We start from the raw sequence: 11,287 nt of genomic DNA, 5'->3' as shown, positions 1-11,287 counted from the left end.
TATATTAAAGTTCTATGATCATTCCAATCTCGAGGTATTTTAATTTACATTTACGTTGTCTCTAAGGGCCACTTGCACCATTCACTAACCCGGGGTTAACCGGCTAAGCCTGGATAACCATGGTTACCAGTACAATTTGACACAGGGTACACGGTTTATGGGGGCATTCAAATATTACGTAACGCAATTTTCGAAAAAATTTGACCCCCCCGTGTAACGCGCTGTAACGTTTTCGTGTACCCCCCTTCCCCCTACCTAAAAGTTACGTAACACCCAAGTGACCATTTTTACCTAAAAGTCACAATAATGTTCATAGACCGCGGGCCAGGAACAGATTTCCATGACCAACCGCCTCCCGGGCGAAAACTCGTATAGTGGTTAACGGCTATTTATGATGAACCCTCGTGAACGTCAGCTGCCGCTCCGTTGGTGGGTTGAGGAATGGCAGCAAATAGTCTATAAAAAAATTTAGTCATCGCCTCCCGCTTGATACTATGTCAGATGATAGTTTAGATACTATTGTGAATAAACAAAATCGTCAGCCGCTTGTATCGCTGTGGAAAGACCGTCAGCTGGTCACATGAACATGTAAAAAAGAAAATTCTTTTCAGTCTTCGGCGTCATCGCCTCCCGTTTGATACTTTGTCAGATGATAGTTTAGATGCTATTGTTAATAAAACAAATCGTCAGCCGGTTGTATCGCGGTGGAAAGACCGGGTTACGCGTTTCGGAAGCTGCTATTTCTCAACCCACCAACGGAGCGGCAGCTGACGTTCACGAGGGTTCATCATACATAGCCGTTAACCGCTATACGAGTTTTCGCCCGGGAGGCGATGACTGACAAAATTTGCGCCTGGTTCGCGATCCATCAGGGAAGTATAATCATTTTAGAAATGAGCGAGCGTGTTGAGGAATGTTATGCGAAATAAGTATGTCAGGATCGTAGCAAGTGGAAATCCGTGGTCTCTGCCTACCATTCCGGGAAATAGGCGTGATTATGTATGTATTTTATTTTATTAAAAAAACAATTGTTACGTAACGCCTTGTTCCATCCAGGGGGGAAATAGGGACTAGGTTTGTATGGGAATGCGGTCGTTCACTATCGTCTTAAGCGAAACGAAAGATAGATATAACTCCGTAATAGATGGATACAGTCTAAGGAAAAAACGTGCCTCAAAAATCAAGAAAATTTGATTCTCGTTCAGAGGGCGCTACTAGTTTTGGCCTACAGTCGTATAGATGGCGTTGACGGTTTCGTTTGTTATTTAACAATTTTAACGCATATCAGTGAAAGAACATGGGTCAAAATCATAAAAATAATTAATGCAAATAAAAAAAATCATTTATCTATATTTAAATACATTCTATCGTATTTTTATAAATCTTCATTTTTAGTTTTAAAGTGTGTCGACAGATGGCAGTGAATTTACTGGGGTTACAAAATTTACTATGACAGTACCGCTCTAGTATAAGTTACTCTATGGTTTCGCCATTTATAAAAATACGATAGAATGTATTTAAATATAGATAAATGTTTTTTTTTTATTTGCATTAATTATTTTTATGATTTTGACCCATTTTCTTTCACTGATATGCGTTAAAATTGTTAAATAACAAACGAAACCGTCAACGCCATCTATACGACTGTAGGCCAAAACTAGTAGCGCCCTCTGAACGAGAATCAAATTTTCTTGATTTTCGAGGCACGTTTTTTTCTTAGACTGTATCCATCTATTACGGAGTTATATCTATCTTTGGCGAAACGGGCGAAATTGTGTTCAGATAATTTTAAAAACCTCGTAAATAAGCATTTACCCCTTTTTTATAAAACTTTACGGACCTGACTTAGTTATGTTTCGTCCCTTTCTTACAAATACATAAGTCAAAATGACAGATAAAGACAAACGATTCATATCTAATTCAGGCCAGTAACGCGATTATGAATAACGCCATTAGGCTCAGACAAAGGTTAACTGCCACAGATGCTAAATAAAACTCGACATTAAAGTAACTCTTTTATGACACAAAAATAAATAAAGAATAACAAAAATAAATTATTTTCTATTATTAATTATTGCAAAATAAGTACACTTGGCGTACTCAAACGAATTTGCCCGACTGAATGTCAACTAATACTGAATTTTCAAATATGACAACACAAACATGAATGGAAAGAAAGTAATGTCTAAAAATGTCTTTGTCAGCAGTGCATTTATAATGTAACATCTTTGATGTTATAATGATTACGGTTTCTAAGTGTGTTAGAATCACTTTTCAATTAAACAACCACAAAAAAAGGTTCTAGATTTCTACATCAAAATTGACAGCGAGTGCTTTTATAAGTAATAAATTTAAAATGGCGGCCGCTTTATTTTATAATTAGCGTCTCCTATGGTCTATCTAATGGTTAACTGCAATAGGAGCCTTACTACTAAGTTACTACTTAAGAACTTACTGACAAAAATTTTATTGATTGTACTAGATGAGATGAGTTCAGTTCAGTTCTTAGTTCACTCTTAGCTCTTATGGCATCTGTCCATTGGGAAAATTTTGCCAGCATCAAGGTTGTGTGAGCACAATTTCAGTAAGGCTAAGATAATTTCGTGCTTCGAATTTGACAGCTACACAAGATGGCGCTGTACGCCTCAGTACAGCGGTAACCGTGATTGTCAAAAATTCACGTTTGACAATTCAGTGACCACAAAATATACGGCGCAGTACAGCGCCATCTGTTCTAGCTGTTCAACTAGGTGGCGCGCTTTTTCTTAGACGTTACCTCTCTATTACAATCAATAACTCTTTGCTACTAGTACTCGTGCCTCTTAAAAAAGTAGGATAGACAGAACTAACTAGTAAGTAGTAACCAAAGTAGGTAGGTAAGGTTATTCCCTTTTATTAACACTACAATGGGGTTGGCCGGTCGAAATAATTAGCAGATGGCGCCAGCATAGCTTGCCCTGTCAATCCCTAGAATTGTGTCAAATTTTTGTTTTTTTAATGCCCTGGATGCCAGCCCTTTAAGCCAAATCTCATACAAAAAGGGGCAAGCTATGATGTCGCCATCTCTGCAAACCTTTGACAGTTGCCAACCCCATTGAGTCGCTTAACTTCAAACTCAGGTAAATCCAACTGTCATATTATGCGATTTTGGTATTACGAAAAGGTTTTGTAAATTAAAATATGTATGACATTGCAATGCCTTGCCAGGGCTCATATGACTCTGAATGTACCTAGTTAAAGACCTGTACTACACTATGGTTGCAATAAATAAATGACTAATAGGGTAGATATTTCCTAGTATTTTTCCCTAATAAAAATCGTTACCTTGACATGGTCCTTGCCTTGACGAACTTGGTGGTTATCTTAACAGAATGGGAAAATATTCCCAGTAGCATAATATTTTTTGGATACATTGAAATTTAAAAATGAAGTGGTAGTATTTTTCATAACAGTTAATAAGTTAGCAGCATACCCCGGAGTTTTGGGGGCGGGAATGTTTTACATTAGCTAATAAATAGGTAAACTTAAAAAAAAAACTATTTAAACATTTCTAAGCACATTTTGAGCTAATGCTTATTTTTAATTCATAGTTTGGTAACTATGTTTTACAATAAATAAATAAATAAATAAACACACGAAATCATTCCCGCACCTAAAACCCCGGGGTATAGTTATCAGTGGTAACGACTGGTAAATACCCCAGGGGGCCTAGCCACACTATGTAAATGTGACGTTTTCAACCAAAAGGTACCACACTGTCGGTTGTCGATAAGGTTGATTTCTAATTGAAGCTATATGGAAATAGCGCCTTACTGACAAGCGACAATAAGTACCCTTTTGGTTGAAAACGTCACAAATAGTCACGTGACTTCGTAATATCTGTTATCCCGATACATTATTTTTTTTCGTTATGATTTAATGTTAGTATGTCTCACAACAGTTTAAATTCGATTTTCGTTAGCCGTTTGCCGATGTATAACTTTACGATTGTCATGTTGGCTAGGTCCCCAGATGCAGCCCCAGTCCCACTAGCCGAGGTGGGAGCCCCACTTGTCCCAGTACTCGTCGGCCTGCATCTCCACGAGGCGCGAGAGGCAGCGGTCCACCGCGAACATCTCCTCCTCTCCCGTGAAGATGGCCGCGCGAGCGTCCTCCTGTCGATACCAAATGAGATCTATTAAAAGGGCTTATTTCTCTACGGATACCATACAAAAATAAGCCCTTTTGACAAAACACTCCTCAACTACAGTTTGTGGTTCAAAGCCAGGATGATTCACTGGGAATAAATAATAGTGCACTTTAATTCTTGAAAATTGGCAACTTTGCCTTTTCAACATAACTTTGCCCACTGGCACAGTAGAAGCGAAGTACCTATCAAAAAACCTGCCAAGTGCGAGTCGGACTCGCCCACCGAGGGTTCCATACTTTTTAGTATTTGTTGTTATAGCGGCAACAGAAATACATCATCTGTGAAAATTTCAACTGTGTAGCTATCACGGTTTATGAGATACAGCCTGGTGACAGAAAGACAGACGGACAGCGGAGTCTTAGTAATAGGATACCTTTGGGTACGGAACCCTAAAAACTAGTGCCAATCAACCGTCATCAAAAGATTTAATGTAGAAATAAAATGAAACCAGTGATAATTTGCGCTATACAAACTTCTCCCAACTACCACATATTCTCTTGTAATTATATCTTGTAATCTTAAGATCACAATCAGTATGACAATTCGCCAATATTTCATATGGCAGGACCACGAATTTTGATGTTTCTGCTAGTGGTAGAAATTCAAGAAAGATACTACTAACAGTATAAAGATACCATCCCAAAGATAAAGATCCCATGGTGGTTAATTAGTGATCTTACCGAGTCCTTGGAGATCTTGAGGTCGTCCATGAGCGCGCGGTCGGCGTCGCGGAGCTCCTCCACGGATGAAACATCGCGCGCGATCAGCTCTGATGGCTCTACGTCCGCTGCGATCACTACCTGTAAGTGATAGAAAATATTTGTCAATTTACTCAATATAGGTGTCTCCCTAAGGCGTGAAAACAAAAAAGGAATCGAAAGATTCGCACGCTTCTGGTTTAGGTCAGTAGCTCAGTTGGTTATGTTATGGTTATGGAGCGATGGGACTGATGTTTTGAAAGGTCGCAACTGTCGCAAGTTTGAATCTTGCCCGAAGCGGTGAATTTTTCCATTTTTTTTGTATAAAAAAAACTGCAGTGTCATATTATCATATATCATTAATTTACTGAAGTGTCTAGACAAATAACTTGGAATGTCGAGTCCACCTAGAAACAAGGCGTTTGGTTGTAGTTTAAATATATGCTGCTCTCTCCTAGCAATATATTTGATAGTCTCCGATCTCCGACCACGTTAGGTTTGCGCTGATTAGGAGTAATAGCAGTACCAATAGAGCTCATAGGTGCACAAAACTTGACTTAGCACTTGATATAGAAACTTAGCGTGGTATGTATGTATGTAAAAACTTTATTGTACATCTTTGTTGTTGTGCGTGATCTGACTATAGACGTCCTAAGTTTTAATCGGGAGCAGTTTTTAAACATGCAGCTGTGTATACGAACCTACGTTTTTTAGGTTCGAACCAATTCGAAATGATGTTCGCTAAGTATTTATTCTACGCAAATGTCGAACAACCATCATCATCATCGATGTCATCGTTAAACAATACCTACGAATTCAAATAGGGAAGTATTACCAATACATTATTTACAACGGTACAAAACCGATGTAATATAATTACAGATAAGTACACAAATAAAATATGTGATGACTGATGACGTCAAAAATTACGTACTACAATAGGGGAAAAACAGTAATGTTTCAATTAAAGTTACTTACACGTCTGCGTTACTACTTTACAGTGTTGTAAAACATAATAATGGTCCAATATTGCACTAGTGACATAATTATTTGCAAGTTTTATTGATAAGTATCTATGTATATTTATGCAACTTCCTCACATAAATTTTAAGTAAAAATAAGACTATTTTAGGTGTCACAGACAGTCCCCTATGCAGAGGATGCATGGAGACAGAAGAAACAGCCTCTCACTTGGTGCCGGAGTGCAGCGGAGTGGCCCCATACAGGGCAAAACATCTCGGATCCCCGAGAGACCTCCCCGAGGTCCTACTCAACATCAAAGGTTTGATAGGTTTCCTCGAGGAGCTGGGCTGGCAGGACTAGCCCACCCCCATGTCACGCAAAATAGGCGCCAGTCGTCGAGTTGCGGAAAATCGCCCGAACTACAATACAATACAAGACTATTTTGTATTATTCAACATGTAATACGAAACTGTCATTAGTACCGTATGTTATATTAGGTAAGTACTTCAACTAGCAGTCCGACTTGCAAGTAAACTGCAAATAGCAGTAAGTTATTTAACTCTTTTTATTGCAACTTTGCCCAGAAGACTTTAAACACAGTTTTACTTTGCAGGCTATTCAAGTCGTAAAACATTTGATTTTTTCTCTTTAAATATATTTCTTTATTTTAGTGTGTATTCACTCTATTCGATTAACTTCGCCTTAAGAACATTAGGAACTAAGCTAAGCTATAGTACCTACCAACAATATTTTCTAGCCCTTTTGTTTCTTTAATTCGTTCTTCTGTTTTATCACACATTCCATTAACCCGTTTGTACGTATACTTACCCTGACTCTATTGTCATAGAGTGTGTCTATGAGCGTGATGAACCGGCGCAGCTGCGACCGATGCAGCGCCAGCGAGAGCTGAGGTAACTGCCGCACGAACACCGTGTGGAAAGTCTTCGACAGCACCAGGTAATCGCTCGCGCCTATTGGCTGGAAAACGGGAAAGAAGTTTGCAACATTGCCTGTTATCTAACTTTGCCCAGAGTCCGTCTGAGCCAACTTGGCACCGACTTGAATAGAACAAAATGAGGGAGTGGAGTGTCATTATAAATGTCTTATTTTCATACACAAAATGACATTAATGATGACATTGCCACACTTTGTCATCGCAAATGCCATGCAAAGTTAGATTGGCCCGACTCTGGAAGTTTACAATCTGTGAAATGATAAACTAACACTAGTCAAATTAAGATTGACATGAAATAAATCATGAAATCGCGGTAACTGAAGACAATATTATGAGATAAATCACCAACATTACCAACAAAAAGGGATTGTTAAAAAATGTGAAAGTTTCAATAACTTTCTCATTCATGTAAAAAGGTCTTCAGCGGAATGTTACAATAGACACCTTTGTAGTCGATAACTTGCACTAATAGTATTAATGCGTACGATACTTTTTACCCTGGTAAACTAAGTAAACGCAAACGAAGTGGCGGGCAATAAAAAAAGTAAGTTATTTGAAGTAAATAAGTAATGAGCACTAATCTACAGAAGTAGGTTCTAAACTATAAAAATGCCAGATTAATTGCCTTATGCTTACTTCAGCAAAGTTCCTTCTAATACTAAAAACAAAGTAAAAAACATTAATAAATAATTTCACGGTTTAGACTCACTTGTTTTAGTCACTCGCGCGACATGTTTCGGAGAGCCTAGGTCTCCTTTCTCAAGCACTAATAGTGCGAGCAGCGTTCACGACGGCCGTGTATTGCGTACTGTAATAGTATAAAAACATAACCTTACCCTGTCACAAAGCTCTTCAAACGTAGAGTCCAACACTCCACCGCAAGACTTGGCGAACTTCACGTTTCTGCCCATAATGTTGATCACTCTCGGCCTGACGGTGTCCGTTTCCTTGGAGATCAGGAATTTGAATAAATTATCTACCGCGTTGCTTTCAGGCGTCAATTCGCTATTTCTGAAAGTTGAATATTGGTTTTAAACATTCAATTAAAATTTAAAATTATCCTAATCCCGGGGCACATTATTTAAATCATTTGCTCAACTCAATCTGGTATGAATTTATTTGTAACAAAACAACGTTGAGCAGGAAAGAATTGTCGTTCAAATATTTGACTCTTTATACTTTTTGAGACACTTATTTACAGGAAACTCTGGTATTTTACTTAATAAAAAATTGCATTATATTCTGTATATTTAATATATTATTCCGAGGCAAGCAGGATGAAGCCGGCAACTAAATTTGACGTGAATGCTACTATCACTGAGTGTAATGTCAAGAAATGGTAACTCACAAAAAATATTTGCTATACTTCGATCCAGAGCCTCTCATCCTATAGTCGATTCCAGAATCCAGCTGTAACACTTGGCAATGCGCCTTAAGGACCGGAATAAACGGCAGGAAGTTGCTTCGTTGCAACCCGTTCTTATACAGGTCGTCGGGTCGACGGTTACTAGTCGCCACGACGACGCAACCGTTGTCAAAAAGTTGCGTGAAGAGACGCTTCAGTATCATGGCGTCACCTATATCGGTAACCTGGCGAAAAAAATTGGGTTATTGTCACTTAACTTAATAATAGACACAACTAAGTAGAATATCAAATTTTTCAACTTTGCCCATTTCACCGTAACTTTGCCCAGAGCAATTTGCAGTACTTGTTCAAAAAATTTCAAACTTGTGAACACTAACATTTTAGCCTGCCTTTAATGTTGTCGACAATGAAATCAAAGTGGAGTCAGCCACAATAGGCGAACAGTTCTCCGTCCAGTTCAGTTCAGTGTCTTATGAGATGAATACTTGTGATATTGAAGCGAATGACATTTATTTATTTGGCAGGATGGGTAATGTCAGCCGCGACCGGAGGGAATCGGGATGGGATCATAGTGGGAACCATCGTGAAAGGCTAGCACGTAGCACCTGGACATATAACCAGCAGATAAAACCCAATGGAGGCTGTTGGAGAAGCCCTATGCCTTACGGCACACCGAACTAAGAGACACATTATATGTATTAAATGGATTTATTATCATTATTGTACAGCACTTGCCTGAAACTCATCGAAGCATATAAGCCATGATTCCTGAGTAATATCAGCCGCGAGCGGCGGGATCGGGTCATAGTGCGTGCCATCACGGAACGCGCTGGCGCCTCGCCCTGACTTGATCTTCAGCTCGTGGATGCGAGCGTGCACGTTGAGCATGAACGAGTTGAAGTGCACACGGAGCTTGGATTCTATCTAAAATAGGGATGTTGACATGAATCGCGAATATATAAAATGTTATGTTTTGACCATAGCAGGGAATATTAGAATACTGAAAATCATATTTTGTAAGTGCAAATATGCATAATAAATTAATTAAAAATAATAAAAAGTATTTAAAATAATGCCCAGCATCATATGACTGCAAACGCAAATCGGAGGGTGTGATGTATTTTATCACATATTTCACTCTCTTATAGAATTTAAATACATATTTTACAAATAAACTAATGTGATATAAACACATACAACATACAAATTAAGAGAAGCATTCATACTAAAATATATTATGATGAACAGGAAAGGACAATTAGGAACATTTATATTTGATGTCATTTATTTAGATGTGAAAAACCTGAAAGAAAGTAAGCCTGAAAAGCTTTTTGTAAATAAAATTATGAAATCTCTTACACACTACAGAGCTCAGAACATCTCTGGTGGAAAACCAGTCATTAGGTATTTGTTACACCAATCCTCTTTTGTACACATAACTAATGTCATTACCAAGTCTAACGCGATTAAATTTCATTATTTTACCTTTTTTCCAACGTTTCAACTAGGTTGCACTAGCTGTGGTCACGGAAGACTGACATCCCAGCAAATGTCAATTGAGAAACAACACTAAACTACCCAACATTCATTATGACATTAATTATGTACAAAACTCAAGAGTTTAAAGTGTTATAATCCTCTTGTGCCATTGCATGTGAGCTGGGGAACATAAAACAAGGTAAATCTAGAACTTACTGGACTCAACCAGACGTAGGACAGACGGATGATTAATGATTACACTATAATAGAGCTGATTGCTACAAATGGGAACAATTCTTACAGGCACAGTTTCATAGAACAAATCCATGAGCATGGTCTTGCCTCCACCGACACTCCCATATATGTACAGGCCTTGAGGTGCGATTATTTTGTTTGGTTCCTTCTTTTTGAAGAAATTGAATAGCGACATTTGCGTTTGTAGCGCAGGCCGCTGGAAGGTGGTAACATCTTGATAGAGCTGCTGTAAGTGCCGCACGACGGTTTCCTGGTGTTCATCTTTACTCAGTGAGCCGCTGCCGACTCGGGCCTCGTACGCACTCAAGGGCCCTTCTCCGTTTGCGGTTTGTGCTAGAGCCTCCGTCGACAACCTCACGCATTGATTACAATGCTTCCAGTGCTGCTTTATGGCAGAAACTAAAATAGACTGATTCTTGAACATCGCCATCGTCATCTGCTCGAACGGTATGAGGAATCTATCACATTATATAAGTTGCAAAAGTTATTGCAGAGCTGAATCACAGTGCACGACCATGGCATTGTGATCACGCAAGACAACTAATAAAATATCATTGCTTATTGCTAGTTCAATGACGAAATTAATTAGATACTTAAAATGAACCTAAGAGCATGCTTTATTCTCCTTTTTTATTTATAAAATCGAACGGACACGACAAGAAAATAAGTGACAAATGTCATAATTTAACATTTAACGTCAATGTCAGCTGACTGAAGAAACTGTTCCAAATGAGATAAATGGGTCCTAAAATAAATGTTTTATTTCAGTTTTATACAGTGCATAAGCACTATATAATAACGTTAGATAAATAACCAAGCAGTCTCGATAATTCGATAATAATAGAACAATATGTTTATATATATATTAGTATAATTTGGACCTAAGTTAGTGAGATTGAGATTATTTGAGACACTGTAAGAAACGTTGGCAAGTAAAAAAGAAAATAATTTGTTTGAAAAATTCGTAGTTGTGACGTGGTGATTGAAATAAATTTTAATAAGGTATTACATACCGTTGGGAATATTACCCTGTATTATTAATAATAAAATGTATCTGATTTACATTTTCAAACTCGTAAAACGAAGCACCAATTTACGAACAATAATTTTGAGGTAAGTACCTAAGTCATTATAAATTAATTTTTAAGCTAACAAACCGAGTGAAGACCAGGGTGTTCGCCATTATACCATCTGTCCGTCTGGTCGCCTGCAGTATCTACTTATCCAAGGGCCACAGACGGAGGGGAGTGTGCACACTCGACGCCACAGTCCTACCATTTGATTCGCCGACCGCTATATAGGGTCATTGCGCTAGTTTTCGTCCAGCTCTAGTTTTCGACCACTTGACGAAATTTGAATATAAACCTACATTGCTGCACAAA

The 11,287-nt window shown here is 38.3% G+C and overlaps 1 protein-coding gene across 1 annotated transcript; it reads right to left on the bottom strand.

The window, feature by feature from the left end:
* Positions 1 to 3,951: 3,951 nt before the first annotated feature.
* On the bottom strand, positions 3,952 to 10,571 carry LOC134742874 (putative ATPase N2B). The gene is made up of 7 exons (XM_063676061.1): positions 9,952 to 10,571; positions 8,907 to 9,095; positions 8,154 to 8,395; positions 7,642 to 7,816; positions 6,679 to 6,828; positions 4,870 to 4,989; positions 3,952 to 4,154 (listed from the first exon to the last, which is right to left on the bottom strand). Exons 1-7 carry the CDS (start codon positions 10,339 to 10,341, stop codon positions 4,029 to 4,031), a joined length of 1,392 nt encoding a protein of 463 aa, XP_063532131.1. The 5' UTR covers positions 10,342 to 10,571; the 3' UTR covers positions 3,952 to 4,028.
* Positions 10,572 to 11,287: the final 716 nt, after the last annotated feature.

The sequence above is a fragment of the Cydia strobilella genome, chromosome 7 (genome assembly GCF_947568885.1).
Source record: "Cydia strobilella chromosome 7, ilCydStro3.1, whole genome shotgun sequence".
Classification (NCBI taxonomy): domain Eukaryota; kingdom Metazoa; phylum Arthropoda; class Insecta; order Lepidoptera; family Tortricidae; genus Cydia; species Cydia strobilella.
Note: the sequence above shows the minus strand (reverse complement) of the source record. Positions and strands in the feature narration are given on the sequence as shown.